General features: G+C 38.3%; 2 protein-coding genes and 1 non-coding gene across 4 annotated transcripts in view; all 3 read right to left on the bottom strand.

Moving 5' to 3' along the window:
- Nucleotides 1-4,973, bottom strand: part of frmd5a (FERM domain containing 5a) — a 54,915-nt gene extending 49,942 nt beyond the window's left edge. The window contains exon 1 of the mRNA XM_015030330.1: nt 4,555-4,973. Within this exon, the coding sequence (XP_014885816.1) occupies nt 4,555-4,656 (102 nt within the window). The 5' untranslated portion in view covers nt 4,657-4,973. The remainder of the gene's footprint in view (nt 1-4,554) is intronic.
- Nucleotides 4,974-5,698: 725 nt separating this feature from the next.
- Nucleotides 5,699-5,770, bottom strand: trnah-gug (transfer RNA histidine(anticodon GUG)). The gene has a single exon. It is a non-coding gene; the product is annotated as a tRNA-His (tRNA).
- A 1,651-nt stretch (nt 5,771-7,421) lies between these two features.
- On the bottom strand, nt 7,422-15,453 carry malt3 (MALT paracaspase 3). 2 transcript variants are annotated; one of them, XM_015030326.1, is made up of 15 exons: nt 15,345-15,453; nt 15,120-15,178; nt 14,895-15,019; nt 13,753-13,891; nt 13,488-13,663; nt 13,221-13,317; nt 12,787-12,813; nt 12,489-12,692; nt 11,715-11,892; nt 11,525-11,599; nt 11,282-11,409; nt 9,691-9,840; nt 8,935-9,089; nt 8,255-8,371; nt 7,422-8,158 (listed from the first exon to the last, which is right to left on the bottom strand). In XM_015030326.1, the coding sequence occupies exons 2-15, from the start codon at nt 15,148-15,150 to the stop codon at nt 7,823-7,825; spliced, it is 1,938 nt and encodes a 645-aa protein (XP_014885812.1). In that variant the 5' UTR covers nt 15,151-15,178; nt 15,345-15,453; the 3' UTR covers nt 7,422-7,822. The 2 variants fall into 2 exon arrangements, with proteins under 2 accessions (XP_014885812.1, XP_014885811.1); XM_015030325.1 differs by having other exon boundaries at nt 15,120-15,190; nt 15,342-15,438.
- Nucleotides 15,454-15,733: the final 280 nt, after the last annotated feature.

Genomic DNA, 15,733 nt, shown 5'->3' with positions numbered 1-15,733 from the left:
ACTCCATCACAATGTTTGGAGACTATTACCTTGAACCTTCTAATTTGAGATTTTGATTGTAACTATCTTGCTTTTAAACAGATCAAAGGTAAAAACTGCTTAGATTCAGAATCACACAGATAGTTGTATCAATTGGGTACAGAATGACGTAAACAAGTAATTTTTTAGAGGATAAGTTGAAGACATGTCATCAGAATACATTTTATCAGGACACACTTCATTTGCTAGCCTTTCCCCTTTGCTTCTGTTTCTTATCCCATTAACATTTTCAACTGTATTTTTATACAAACTTATCTGTGGGATAAAATAAACAAAAATCATCATACTTTAAGATGAAGGAAATCAATGCAACACAAAGTAAAACAACAATTTTGTCGAAAAAAAATCCACCAATTATAAAACTGTGATAATCTAAATTAGCTTCAGTTGCTTTTAATTTTATTCTTCACACTCTTCTTCCAATAAAAGAGAACTAGAAGTAGATAAGAGATATGTTGGCACTGAATGTCTCCAATGTATTCAGAATAAGAGTAAAGAATACATCTTTATTTTCACATGAAACCGTAGATAATCCAAATAACTCCCAAGTGTCAAAATTACTGCCAGGAATTTCTGTTATCTAAAGTTATAAGACCGAGTTGTTTAATGGGAACAGTGGGGCAGTTTCAGGAATGTCTGAGCTGATGTGGACAGATGACCACTTGTGTCCTCTCATTCCAGTATGGAAAGCACCAGTGCTTGCCAGTAGTTTTAAAAGAGGTCCTGACCACTGAGTGATCCCACAATTTCTCAGCGTAACTCCACAGTCACCGGAGCAACAGCTGAGGCACTGGCATCCTGCTTCAAAGTGAAGCACCCCTCAATACACAGTGTCCCATCCCCCAATGGGCTCCACTCAAGATGTCTGCACAGCTCCAGATAATGTTCAAAGGTTTTCTTTATTCAAGGCACTAACCTAGAAAGCATTATTATTTTATTGTCTCCTCATTTTTTGTTGGGGTAAAATAAGTGGCATAAGCAGAACAAGCACACTAAAGCAAGATTTACTGAAAAGAACTGCTTATTATACAACCAGAAAAAAAACACACACAGAGTAGAATTTATTGTGTACTTTCAATCTTTCTCATTAAGTTCTTCAGTACAAGTTTCATCTAAGAGAGATAATTGTATAATTGGACACATGGAGCGAGGGTTACTGTCATCTGGAGATGTAAGAATCAATCAATGTCCTCTCTGTCAATTAATACTGTAATATTTTCCAAGAAATCCACCTATGCATATTTGATCGTAATTGTTGCAACTTAAAGACACAACAACAAAAACACATATAGACACCACTGTTAGAAAATGTTACAAAACTGTTATGAGAATCTCTTCGGAATGAGAGTATAACATTATTTAATATCTTGATACACTGTGCAGACACTCTCTCTGCACTGATGAAGACTAATACGCCCAAATGCTTAAAGTGGCTGAAGAGTTGGACAGAGTGAAGTGTCTTGCTCAAGGACACATTGACTGAGACAGACAGAGCTGGGGTCTGAACCAGCAACTCATTGGTTATAAAACAGACTTCCACCACCGTTGCCCACCATATGAGAAAATGAAATCAACTTCTGCTATCACAAAAGTAATGGAAGATCTAATGTGTTGAAAGGCTGAAAGATTGAACTTGATAAGATTTGACAATGGAGGCAAAATGATCAGGCATTTCTTTTTTTTGGCACTTAATGTTTTACAAAATGTCCCACTTTTTCTCATGTGCGGATATGTGCAAAAATAACATTTGGCATGCAATAATTGTTTAAAAATGCACCCCAGATATCACAATTTCACACTTAGGATGTCAATAATATATTTAACCTATTGAATGGAGTTTCTGGTGTCTGTGGCAACACTCGATAGAGCATAGTGTCCATACCAGAGCTTACAAAGGGTTCAAGAAGCACAGAGGGGAAAAAACAGTGCAGAAATTTTTAACAATTGCATGTGATATCACAAAGGCCATCTTTATTAATAATAACAAATCTTATGTGGCAAAATAAGAAACTGAAAAATGATTAACGGTACTTCAATAAAAACTATTTTGAATGAAAAGTTCAAAACTCGTTAAATATGCAGCATGTTCACTGAAGAAAAAGAATAAAAATGTTGAATATGTATTCAGCGTTTTTATTGGGCTTACCCAATGTATTCAATTAATCATTTTTATTAGGAAACTGCTAAACAGTTGATTGTGCTCCGCAGATCGACAGAAATCACAAAGCAAAGAAGACCTGAAGCTCTTCATTCAACCTGCAGCTTGGATGGTATCTACTTCTAGTGGCCTACGTAATTATAAGTGCTTGCTTTTCTACCCTCAGCATATTGGAAATCTCTATAATTTATTAAAGTAAAACTAAGGTTCACCCATCATGGCTGAGAGTGCACTAAAAAGATGGCCAACTGGCAAAAACCTCCTGTGTCCTGCTGAGTCTAATTTTGTACTTGCAAATTCTACTGAAGGTGGATGTAACATGCAGGAGATACAGGAAGTAACTAAAAATATTACAAGGTAGGAAATTCAAGGCAAAACAATGGTAGGATGATGAACTAAGCCAGGAGCAAATGTGAGAATGGAGCCATTAAAAAAAGTTTTGGCTGAGAGTCAGAGTGTGATGGAATCAAGTACCTACTGGAAAAAAAAAGCTCACTGCACTCTGAAAACAGGCTAGGACAAATACAGAAGCAGGACAGAAAGAGACTGGAACACAGAGAGAGAGAATAAAGTGCGGCTTTGAGAATCTATGACCCGCCTCTTACTTTGCATTCCCCAGTCTCAGTGTCCTGATATTTTTTTATTTTTTTTTTGTTTTGTTTTGTTTTTTTCGCCTTTCCCTTGGCAGGCCATAAAACCTGGAGGGAAGCAGCTGAATGTGGAACACACATAAGTAATGTGGCCAGTCAGGTGGATTATCTTGCTCCCTTACAGGACGGGGTTTTGACGGAAAGATAATCAGGATGCCAGACAGTCACGGCAGAGCCGGAGCATTCTCCTGTTTCACTCTGCTCCCTGCTGCCCCTCCATCCACTCCGGTGACGTCAGCTACCCGACTCTGCTGCAAACAGCACACCTGCTGGTATCACAGTCCATCTGGCCCAGCTCCATCACTTGCTCAGCTCTCTAAGCACAAATACAGGTCTGTTTACAACCTAGGCGCACTCCCGCAGCACTACAGTAAATTTCGTGTCCATTTCACCGTGGCTTATTGGGGAGAAGAGGAGCAATTACAGTATAACCTGTTGACAACATTGCAGTGGCAAGACTTATTAATATCAGCGTTTCATTGTTTGACAGGTGCAAAGATCTATTTGTGATGTGCAGAGCGTCTCTAATGATGGCTTTTCCCATTTCTTACAACTAAAAAGCATCAACAAACTGAAACGTTTTTGCTAGAAATTGAAGTGACAGGTCCTCTCACCTACTTTTTTGTCTAATCGGCATGAACACAGAACCTGCACAGTTATCAAAGCAAGGCTGTCAGAGACAAATGGCTCAGGGAAGCATTCTGAAAGATTGCTGGCTTGTTTTAAGTTTCAAAGCAGCATGTTTTCTCTGAGAAAATCCAGTTTTTCTACTTGGTGTTATTAAAAAAATAGATAAATAAATGTGACAGCTACACTTCGGTAACGTTCATTTTGGAAGAATGTAGATTAGCAATGTCCAACTTCAGAGTTATTTCATGGGATTGCCTTTGTCTACTTAACGTGTGGAACTAATGGAAAACTGCATGGAAAACTGAATGGACAAACGAAAACCAGTGGCAAATAAACTGACATAAAATGGGAGACACATCATTTAAATAAGTACGGAATTCCATGCTTTCATTACACATCAACAACCATCTTAAGGCAACTGGTTTTTAGGTATCATGAAGCAAACTTATGAAGTTCTACAGTACAAACATGGAGAAGAATAATTGACTCTGCTCACACATGACCAAAACCAAACTTTCTAACCTTCTGAAACACAATATGGTCTGGCTGTCTACACATCATTCAGATCACACATGGCAGTGGACGCATCATGCTGAGGGGAATGCTTTTTGTCAGCAGAGAAACCAGTCAGAGTTCATGGAAACACAGCTGGAAACAAATACAGGACAATCCTGCAAGGGAACCTTTCATAGTATGCAAAAGACCTGGACCGGAAGACAACGACCCAAAACATACAGCCAGAGCTGTACAGGGAAACGATCTGGATCAAGACTGAAAATCTTGCGTCAGGACTTAAAAAATTATAAGGTGTCTTCTCCACCCAATATGAGCTTGAACTATTTTGTAAATAATGGGTAAAAACAACATAATTCTCATTGACGGTTAAAGCAACAGTGGGTAAATGCCTCCCTCCACTGCAGATTTGTAAACACACTGCACTATTTTTGGATGTTTTTGGTGGGAGTTAACGCCAGCATTGTGGCTTTCAGGCACTGATCCTCTGTTCAAACACTCGCAGGAGCAGACACAATTGCAGCACTATTCGGTCCTCTGCGGAGCGGTCGACAGGTGACTAACCTGAATGGTGCACGTATATTCTGAATCGTCCAGCAGCCTGACAGTGCAGCTGTATTCCCGCTCCAGATTCCTGAGGCTGCCACTCATGAATCGGCTCAACATCTTCTCCACAGATTCGCCGCTGTGCCTCTGCGTCTACGGGACCAGAACAATAAAAACTCCACACCAGCGTGCAAGTGAATGTCACACGGAGCGCACTCCCCGGTCCCCTAAACGGCCAGCAGCCGCGTATTCAGCCACCATTGTTGTCCCGATTAAGTTTTCTTTGCAGTGGGGGTCCGTGTTGTTAAGCGTAAAATCCAAAGGATGCCCGCATCCAGATCCGGAGCCAGATCCAGGAGGCAGCTCGGGGGATGGTGTGTGTCTGTGGTCGAGCAAAGGATTATCTCTCACCATTCACCGCTGCCACTTCGGCAGGCGGGCGGGTCCCAATGCAAACTGACGTCAAAGTGAGCCAACAGGAGAGTGAGGCGTTTTGTCTGGGTTTTAGGATTATTTCCAATACTGATTTTTTTTTTTTTCAACGCTGCAGCTTCTCTGACACAGCTATCTGCATAGCCACAATACGGGTTTACAATCATAAATAGGACAATTCGTTTTTGTTTTTTGTTTTTTACCTGTACTCATTACACTATTATTTTTACCCAGATTCATTCACCCAAGAGAACCAAGACTCTTTTGTGTCGAGATATAAATAAATAATTTTGTGTGGGATCAAAACCATTTTTTTAAAAAAGACATCCTTGTAAGGAGTTACGCGTAAAAGAAATGTATTTAAAACAAGCTACCAGTTTGATTTTCTGGTTTGCAATAAACCCTCACAAGGTTGACCCCCAAACCCCTGACCTCAGGTGTTTCTGTGTCACAGAATGAAAATGAAGTGGATTGGTCTGCCACCTGCAGGTCGTACATTGAAGTTGACCTGAAATTGACTGATGTGTGTATTGGAGCACACATCAGTCGAATTAATTGTCGTTATTTTGTACCTAATTAATGTCACCATGAGACTACCATGAATGAAAAAGCTATCTAATAAATTGTGTGCAACAAAAGTTCCCATTAATAATAAAAATGTGGCGAGATATGTTCAGAAAATAATGTTTTTGCAATTGAAAAATGATGCCCGGAAGACTTCCAATCTCCTTGCCGTGACCCGGATTCGAACCGGGGTTGCTGCGGCCACAACGCAGAGTACTAACCACTATACGATCACGGCGAGCTATAGCCAGAGCTGGGGATCCGGGCTTCAAATTAAAGTACATGTAGCGACAAAGGTCCAACTATTGTGTTATGTAAAATGTTTTAGACGTTGTAAAATTATTTCATATCAGTCAGCAGCGTGCACCTCGAAAGTTAATTTGCTTTATTTTGACTTGCTGCACATCGAGATAAGAAAGGTAAGTAACTGCTTTAATCATCTTCAAAATAAATTGTAGCTTTACTTCGACTCGCTTCTAGATGAAAGTAAAACTCGTTAATCTTTTGACGCTGTTACAAGATTTTGCAACTTTGGCTAGCTAATGATACATTTAGTAGCCAGACAAACGCCCAGACATTTCTCTTTCATGTGAATAAATGCGGTTAATAACTCAGGATATTGTTAATACTGTTAATAAATAATATTGTCAAATTATTTATTAACATTGGTAACATTGGTAATTATACCAAATAATTCGTCCTAAAATAATGACCTCTTTTTTTGCAATAAGTGATTTTGGCATTGAAATCATCCCCTTTTTATTGCCAAGGTGATGTAGGCAAAATTACTTTTGGCAAAAAAAATGACTTGGGCCATTTTGACGAACTGTAAGTTGATTATTTTTATCACAGTGCCTTGCAAAAAGTATTTCTACTCATTTGAACTTTTTCACATTTTGTCTCATCTTTTTCTACAAATGCAAATTCTTTAATTGGGAAATTTATCTACTGGTAAACCATTATAGCTGTCTTACTATATTCATTGTCCTTATGTGAACCCTGCCTCGGTCTGCAGTTTTTTGCAACCTCTAAAAAAAAACAACTGCAGGAGTTTACTCTATTCAGTTCCTTCCATCTTTTCATCAGCTCTGAGCAATTTCATCATATTTCTGCAAAAGCTAACATTTCTACAGCATAATGCACCATTGCATTTGAGTGCACAAAATTAACAGATTCTCTCACCTGATCTGTGGACATCTGCAACTCCACCAGGGGGTGTAGTGAGCCTTTTTACTACTTCCTGGGATTAGGGAGATAAGCACATCTTTGTTTGGTTTGCAGTTGTGCAATACATTTCCCGTGCTTGAATCACTTGTTCAAAGCCTGGGAAATTCTTTTAAAACCCATCCCTGCTTTAAACCTCTCCACAACTTTTTAACTTTGACCTTTCTATAGTGTGCCTTCTTCTTCATGATGTTGCTAATCCTCTAATGTTCCTTAATAAACCTTTAAAGCCATCTAAAATAAACTTTATTTATGCTGAGTTTAAATTGCACACAAGTGGCTTATATTTACTAAGTGATTCCACAGGTTCTTATTTTGAGTAACAGAGGTTAGGGCAGACGACTAAAAATACTTTTCAGATTTCAATTTGGAGAAACTTTTCCATTTCAAATCCTAAGAAATGCATTAAAGTTATAAAGTTTAAGGTGTATGAAGATTTTTTTTCAAGGCACTGCACAGTAATGTGGTCAAATGAACTCAAGACCTCCCTCATGAAATAAGCTTACCACACAGTATCCAAAAATGTACAAATTCCCTAATGAAAAACAAGTTTTGTTAACATATTTGACTTTCACATTTATTATCGTGTGGATTTTGTGAGGGAGAAATTAAATTCAGCTTACTAATGTGGTTTAATTGTTCAAAAACAAACTGAATGAGAAATCTCCTTATTAAGAGAAACTACAGCATTTATTCTTATGTTAAAACAAAAAAGAACTACATATCACAATATTTTCTAAAGTTCCACAATGCAGAGATTAAGGTAGTACTGTTTATGAGATAAATTATTAAAGTAATGTATTCAATAGGCCAGCCAGTTTGCCACTGAAATAAAAAGTGTTCTTCACAAGAAAAAAAAAAATCAAAAATATTACAGTCATCTTTTAAAATTTCTTTACATTTATGTATTTTATCCATTTATGTTCTGCAATGAAAACAAACATAAGCAGAGTATAAATCTTCTCAGTCTACTTATTATCATCAATTACAGACAAAATGCATTATCAAATACTGTAAAAAAAAAAAAAAAACAGGAAAAAAAAGAAAAGAAAAAGCTTTACAGTATTTACTCAGATGGTCGGAAATCCAGCAGTTCATTCTCATCGTTCTCTTCAGGTTCATTGCTCCATGCAGTTGGAGTTTTGGCAGCGCACTCTGCCTTTCTGGTGAAATGTCGATGCGGAGCAGCCAGATTCTGATGCTGCTGTGATTTGCTGTGTGAAATGTTGCCTGTGGTTTGAGCTGTAGCACCGTTTGTTTTTTTGTCTCTCGTGTGATTCTCCCTGTACAGCTTACAGGACGCAACCAGAGGCTTTCCAATGTCCACCTGCCGGCTTTCTGTGTGCCGCACATTACTGTCCTTGTGAGTATAGTGTAGATCCACCTTGAGTACTACTGATTCCTATCAAAATGACAAAGGAATCACACTCATTGTAAAATAAATGAACAAAATGTTTAACAGAAAGTGAAGAAAATATATATATTAGTGACTACATACCTTCAGTTTCTGGAGAGAACAAAGTCTTAAAGTACAGTCAGGGTTAAGCGTTTCATTTAATAGTAGTGAGTCCATATCCTCCGAGCGACCCGGCCTGGAAAATATGTCTTCCATTGGCTAAGAAATGAAACCATACAAATTTTGATTAATATTGCATGTGTTGAGCAACTACAGCAAAAATATTTGCTCTACATCACCCCTGGCAAATTCAGAAAACAAACTAACCACACGATGGCAGTATAATACGAGATTACACATTCAGACAAATACATGTATTGCACAAGAGGAGTGTATGACACTGCTTTGATTTCCTGCTTTGTCATTGGTTGCACTATGCTGGAAGCCCATATTTAGAGAGGACTTCCTCAGACATGGAAGACGGGGGTGTTAGTGGTCATTATAGAGACCGGCAGCGGAAACCGACTACATTCCATCACGTCCAACGCGGAATATATGTAAATACAAGCTGCGGTTTTTGAATCCAATATTGACAAATATTTGTGACTGAAGGCAAGAAGGAAGTAATGTGTGTTTAAGATATAAATTTGTGCACACTGCACACCTTTTTATACTCTCTTTGTAAGCCATTTTCACATTTCAGATCTGTGTATTTCCTGCTTTGATAACAGTAAAGTCTGAAATAAAATATCTGATTGTTTAAGTATAATGTAAATACTTACAGGGTTGCTACTTAGCGTGACAGTACAGTCCTGGGTTTGATCAGGCGTAGCCTTTAAAGTCGCAAAAGCAACCAGTACATTGGAGAACAGAGCTGAGAAGCTGACTTCCACTTTCACACCGCATGGAAACGTCAGCTGCTTCTTTCGTGGCAGCTCTGAAAGAAGAAATGAAAACGTTTCTTGTATATATAAACTAAACAAATATTTTCCTATTCAGACTTTTTTCCATTTAAAGAATGAAGATTTTATTTAGCAGAGCTACTGATTGCCTTTCTGTAATTTCAGCTAGCCAACTTAGGCAACACAATCATTTCTGATCAAGAAAAAATCTCACCCAGGTTGTGATATCAAAACTGAATTTCACAATGGGTCAAATTAGTTTTAAGTAAGTCTGACATGTTTAAAAATAGCCTCATTCTAAGTAAGAATGAAAATGGGTATTGAACCGTGGACTAGTTCCCTATTTTGATGTATCAAATACTATGACTAGCCATTTTTTTTTTTCAAATGGTATTGAAAATAACTTAAACCACAACCATTTCTCATGGGCTGTCACAGGCTGTGGCGTAGAAAGTATGAAGATCACTGAATGGTAGATTTACTCTTTTGAATTCATGGGGCACAAGTAGTAGGTAAACTGAGATTAGCTTTGAGGAAACTTATCTGTCAGGGTGTGTTTGTATCTGGTATCAACAGCAACATTTTCTTAAGAACTTAAACAGAATAAAACACAGATGGGGACTTCTCCATACTCACCATTTGCCTGCCTCCAGCAAACATCTCGTAGGTGTAGTTCTCTTGTGTGACCTGCAGTTTGAACTTTATCTTTGAGGGATCGTGGTTCTTTCATGGTGTGTTTTATCTCTACTGCCTGCTTGCCAGTTACAAGAGGGTCTTTACCAACATCTGATTTAGAAGCAAGGAGAAAGTGTATGTTAGTAATGGCATAAAGCCAAAACTGACTCGTATTACTGTGCTGTAAAAAGTATTTTCTCCCTTACATGTTTCTTCCATATTTCTTTTTTTTGTCAAACTTAACATGGGTTGGACTAATTTAAATGTCAACAAAAGACAACCTGCAACATTCTAATATTCTTAAAGCTATTTACAAAAAAATTTGTGCGGAAGGACAAGACGGACATAAAGATTTTTGAAAAGTTTTACATCTAATGTAAAACTAACCCAGCATTTCAGAAAAATAACATAATATAGTATGACGCTTTCAAAACAAAAGAAACAAAGTGAAAAGTTCACTGTCTTACTCAAAGCATTTTACCTTGAAACTTAAATCAAATTGTGATTATGCGACAAATACTTTTTAGCAGTTCAAAACATCAGGAGACTCTGAAATAATAAAATGTTTTAAAGGTTTTAGTGAAACGTTGATGTGTTTCTCTTCTGATCATGAGACTGGATGAGTTCTCCAAATCAGAAAGTGATGAATGGGTACGTTATGGAGGATATGATTCACATGAGCAAATTTGAGGAACTGGGGATATTTGAAAAATGTAATAATGTTCAAAATAACTGATTTGTCAAAATTGTAATTTTGGAAGTTATTCTGGACATTCAAACAATGGAGATATTTCAAAAGCTGACAGTTGTATAGAAAAAGCAGCACAAAATTGGGGAGAAATAAAAAAAAAAAAAGAGGATGTGCCTTTGTGGCTTCCTAAAAAGATACATTTTACTGAGATAGTTTTCTAGCCAATCGCAAAAACAAATCTACATATTAGTTTGTCTAAATAAGTTCTCGAACACTTCAACACAGTTTGCCATCAGCAGGGGTTCATGTCTCGCGTCTGCTGATTTCTGAGTGACCCCTTGAGAGCGGAGGCAGGGGTGGGGGGTACCGAAACGGCAAAGCAGCTGTCTCGTTCCCCGCGGCTCTCAGGTTTCTTGGTGTTCTCTCGCCAACAGTGTGAATTTCCAAAGAATGAGGTCACATGCTACTGGTACCCCAAAAATGTGTTTCCCCAGAGCCCATCGAAAAAGACAAACATGCTTTCTCAGTGGGAGAATTTGATATCCTTACATCTGTGATCAATTGACCACACCAAAAAATACCAAGTAAACAACATTAAAATGCAGTGCTAGGGGGTCATAAACCTTGTCTGTGCTTCAGGCAGCATATCAAAGGACAACCTGTTCCCTTCAGTGCTGTTTACACTGAATCTGTTGGGGCCATTACAAAATAACACTCAAAAAATGTAGCCAAATAGAAAAGTAGATAAAGTGTTAGATGCTATCATGCGCTAGACTGACATTTGCTTCTCCAAAAAGATTTAAAAAATAAAAATTTGAACTGATGCCAAAGGTATTTCTGTAGTACTTTTGAACCACTCACCTTCAGACACTCGCTCTAAGACATGCGTGACTTTGGCTTCCTGAAGAATATGCTTGTTCAGGTACTTTGTGAAGATGCCAGTACTCTTGCCCCCATCCTGGACCTCGTAGGCCTCAGCATCCTCGCATCTGAAAAGATTTACAAGGTAAATGTGAATCAAACAATAGTTTTCTTTGATGTTGCTTTGGTTTTCAGTATCGACCATTTATTGCTTCAACATTATCTATATAAATTTATACATACGTGGCATAACCATACACTGTGTTCCCATTTGGTCTCAATGCCTTGATGACTGATGGTATACAACCCTGGTTGTACCTAAAGAACATTGTTTGAAAAAGTTCTGGTGAGCTTCATTTTTTATTTTTATTTTTTTAATTGATAGAACATTTTGTTTTCTCCTATGAAAATTGAAGTTGATCAGTACACATACCACTTTCTACAGGTGTCCAGCAGGATGACACTCATGGCAGTCTGCCTTTCTTGCATTTGACTCATGACCCTCTGAACACAAACGCAATTTTTGGTTTGGTACGGCTGTGGAGCGTCGACTGCGACCAAATAATTCCTCCCGGCATGCTCATACCCATGACCCGCATAGTAGAAAAGCCCTGTTAAGTGAAAAGAAAATGTATTAAATTGGAGTTCAAATCTGCTAATTTCATAATGAAGAGGTTCTAAAGTCCCGGGGTGGAAAAAACTTAATATTACGTCACGGTCACAAAGAGAATCAAAAGGACAACTGATGTCTTTTTTAAGACACAGATCACAGTAGCAAATAGTATTCTAGTGTGCCATGACCGTTTCCTTCTTGTTGCTATTTTATCATAGACACAATTTCTAACTATACATCTATACTAGTGTTTCTCTTTCCACTGTTTAAGAATAGTATTCGCTTACTTCCTTTTTAACAACCAAAGCTACTTTTTGATACTAAATGCTGCAACACATCCTTAATAAATAAATAGTTTTTATACTAATGAGTTGGTTTTTTTTAACTTCTGCCTAAATCAAGCCATTTATAAAAAAGTGATCTCATCTGCACACTTATATACACCTACACGATTATAAACAAGCCAATAGTTCAGGATCTATGAAAAACAGCACGGGACGTGAGAAGGGGAAGTTAAAAGCAGCATTTCACAACGGTGAGGTGCTTAATTCACACTACTCAGCACGTAGCCAGTCTAGTCAAAAATAGACTCACCATAAACCCCCCTGTCAAGAAGCTGAATGAATTTGTCGATAGCAGCCATCATCTCCTGCCTGGTGAGGTCCAGCAGGGAAACAACCCTAAAGCCGAGCTGCTGCAGCAGGTTGCCCAGCTCGTGGACGTCCATGACGGGCGCCATCAAACCAGGGTGGGAGTTGTAATTCAAGTTGCCAATGAGAAGGGCGACCTTATCCGTGGCTGAAAGTGAGAATGGGATGAAGAAAGATCAAATTATAGCGATACTTTTCTTTTTTACTGTGCATTAGAAATGGTTTCTTCCGCAAAACTGTACCTGTTAGTGGAGGCTGTTCAGGTTGCACTAAAACATTGAAAGAAAAGCAACACAAGATTAGCATTTGTGGAAAAAAAAAGAAATGAGCTGAAATAGTAGAACCATTTGTGGTTATTACTGCATTAAACAGAGTATGAACCATAAGCAGAAGAAATGTTGGTTTCACTTCACATCACTTTCCTGCTTTGTGTCTAAGGTTTGGACTAAGAACTATTTGGAGACTAACAACTTCCTTTTTACTCTGTAGAAATGGGAAAGTACCTCTACCACAATGGCAAAAAAAACAAAGCCTTTCGGATAAATCAGCAGAACAGAAGGAGTATGAAGAAAATCTTGTGTACCTACAGTTTCTTTTACTCAGAAACAAAGGCAGTAATGCAGGAGGGAAGGGTAGAAATTAGGAAAATATGTTTACAGTTCTGTCTGAGACTTACCAACATTGATATCAACAGGCTCAGTCCATCTCTCTTCTAAGACGTTAGATATCGAGCACAGATAGGATCCGCCATGTTCTGCTGTTGCACCATCAATCTGTAAGATTTTAAAAAATTATTTACTTTTATTTAAGCACACTTCCACAAATGCAAATAAGAGATTTAATGAAAGAGTTTCTTAAACAGGTTGGTAAACGAGATTGGTATGACTTACCAAGCAATCGTTATCAGTAGCACAGTGAGCAAACATTTACTATCTTGCCTCACCTGCAGTATATCACTGGTCTTGTCCAGCAGTGGCTGTCCATTTCTGTACCACTGGTAGTGTGGAGTGGGGATGCCAAAGGCAGCACAGCGAAGGCTGAGTTTTGTTCCCAGTTGAACTGTTTCTGGTTTGGGATTGATAGCGATGTGCGGCTCGCCCTGCCAGTCAACAGGCAAACCTGAAAAGTAAGCGGCAGAGATTGTTATACAGGTATGGAATTTGTCTTATGTGGAACATATGGCTGTATAAATTAAATGAGCATAATACCTGATTTATCAATGTCCAACACTTTCACCTTCACCCATTCGCTGAAGACGTAATTATGAAAGTGGTCATTGACTCGGCAGACATATCGCTGAGTTTTAGAAGCTCTTATAGTCAGATCAGATTGAGTACCACCAGGCACCTGGAAAAAAAAAAAAACGTGTGAACACATTTTAGTGTCGTTAACTGAAATTGAAACTCTCAGTCATTTCACCCCTTCACAAATTTCTACCCACCAGTTAGACGGGGGGGCGGGGGTTGTTTTCTCCAACTTCTAATTGTTAACCACAAACAAACCACTTCAGATTGATGTACTAAGCTGTTGAGTACCCGTTTATTTCACTTAGAAGATGGTGATGAAATGTGGAGATAAATAAATTTAAATGATTAAAAACTTGCACACAATACAATTGTATGTGCTTTTCTGATGATTACATTCATCAGAAAAGCACATACAGTTGTATTGTGTGCAAGTTTTTATATGTAAAACTTGTTAGGTTGCACCTTTACCAGTTGTAAGACAAATTTCTGACAACTGGTGTAAATAAAGGTAATAAATGATCATTAAAATTAGTAGCGCATGATGCTCTCATAGTACCCTGTATGCAATGTGGCAGTAGGATTCAAAGTATCCCATTAAAATACATATACAAGCAATTAACTTGGATCTATCACAGATCTGTCAAATTTCATAAGTGCTGACCCAAATAAGCATGAGAAAATATTACATGTACAATTGAATTAAGCTGTGACTACTTATTCCCATAAGTCATGAAAATACTAAACTCTAAAGATACTCAATGGTACATGGACATACAAAATAGTTTGTTTCTGAAAAATAATTCGCAGGACCCGCCTCCTCCCATTTTCGTATGAACGCTGCAAGATATTTGTCATCTATTGATTTATATTAAAATGTTTAATTTTACAAATGAAAACATCAGATGCCAAACTGTGGGGCCTTGTTAAAGGTACGAAATGAAATTGTTCTACGAATCGAACAGTGTCAGGCGGCTCCATTTCACCAAAACAACCAGACCAGTAAAACATTTGTGGGGCAAATGACCAACTCGAGATCTCCCGTTTCAGGACAAACAAACACGGAAATGTTCACCAGAGTTTAATGTTCCAATAAATCCCCTCACCTCCTTCTCATCTTCAGAGAACCACTGGTAGCTGAGAATGCCTTTGCCCTCGGCACGGACTCGCAGAGTAACTTTGTGGTTCACGGGTACGCACACGGAGACAGGGTGGCGCACAATGACGATTTCTGAAACAAATCACAACAGATCATCAGTCATCTGAAATCACACGCCGTTGTGATTGTTTTGACACGAATCGCACTGAACGGTGCGGTGGCAAATACAAACCTGTAATCATTATGGGGCAAGATCCGGTCATTTGTGCATTTTCCTCTTCTTACATCAGACTGTAAGAACAACGCCGTAAAAAAAGAGCATATAAACACACAAAAAAAAGTACCTAACACATCCGGCTGAATCGCCTATAAACGTTCACTTCTCATTTCCAGTCAAGCAAGTTGTAAGTAACGTCTTAGTTATTTTTGCTGCGGTTTGTAATATTTCACTGCATACCTGCCGTCAGCCTCGGACCGGATGAGCAGTTCTCTGATCTCGCACAGAATGCGTTTTCCTGTCCTAAGTCTAAAAAACCTCTAATATATAAACTCCCTTTCCCGGAACAAGAGAAAGCGCACATACATTACCGTAATTGTACTATGAGAGCATTCAAAATGCAGGCTAAACGTTAAATTATGAACAAAAGCCCGTCAGAAACCTTTAGGTTTCGTTAGCTGTGAAATAAAATTCACCTTCATACTGGAAAAAATTGCATGATATGAACTCCAAGCTTTCCTAGATCAAAATTAAGCATGCAAAAGAAATTCAAAGGGAGCTTCATTTTGAGACTTTACGGTAGACGAGCGAGTTGGCTCCTTTTCCATGCAGCGCAAACCGCAGACTGA

Source organism: Poecilia latipinna, unplaced genomic scaffold, assembly GCF_001443285.1.
Source record: "Poecilia latipinna isolate Pla-1442-1.1 unplaced genomic scaffold, P_latipinna-1.0 Scaffold178, whole genome shotgun sequence".
Classification (NCBI taxonomy): Eukaryota; Metazoa; Chordata; class Actinopteri; order Cyprinodontiformes; family Poeciliidae; genus Poecilia; species Poecilia latipinna.
Note: the sequence above shows the minus strand (reverse complement) of the source record. Positions and strands in the feature narration are given on the sequence as shown.

What these genes read in the sequence shown, in the direction of transcription:
- malt3 (XM_015030326.1), bottom strand. Translation starts at nt 15,150, where the DNA reads ATGACCGGATCTTGCCCCATAATGATTACAG. An exon ending in TCTTGACAGGGGGGTTTATG is followed by an intron (nt 11,893 to 12,488) that starts GTGAGTCTATTT and finishes TTCACTTAACAG; the next exon opens with GGCTTTTCTACTATGCGGGT. An exon ending in CTTAGAGCGAGTGTCTGAAG is followed by an intron (nt 9,841 to 11,281) that starts GTGAGTGGTTCA and finishes CTTCTAAATCAG; the next exon opens with ATGTTGGTAAAGACCCTCTT.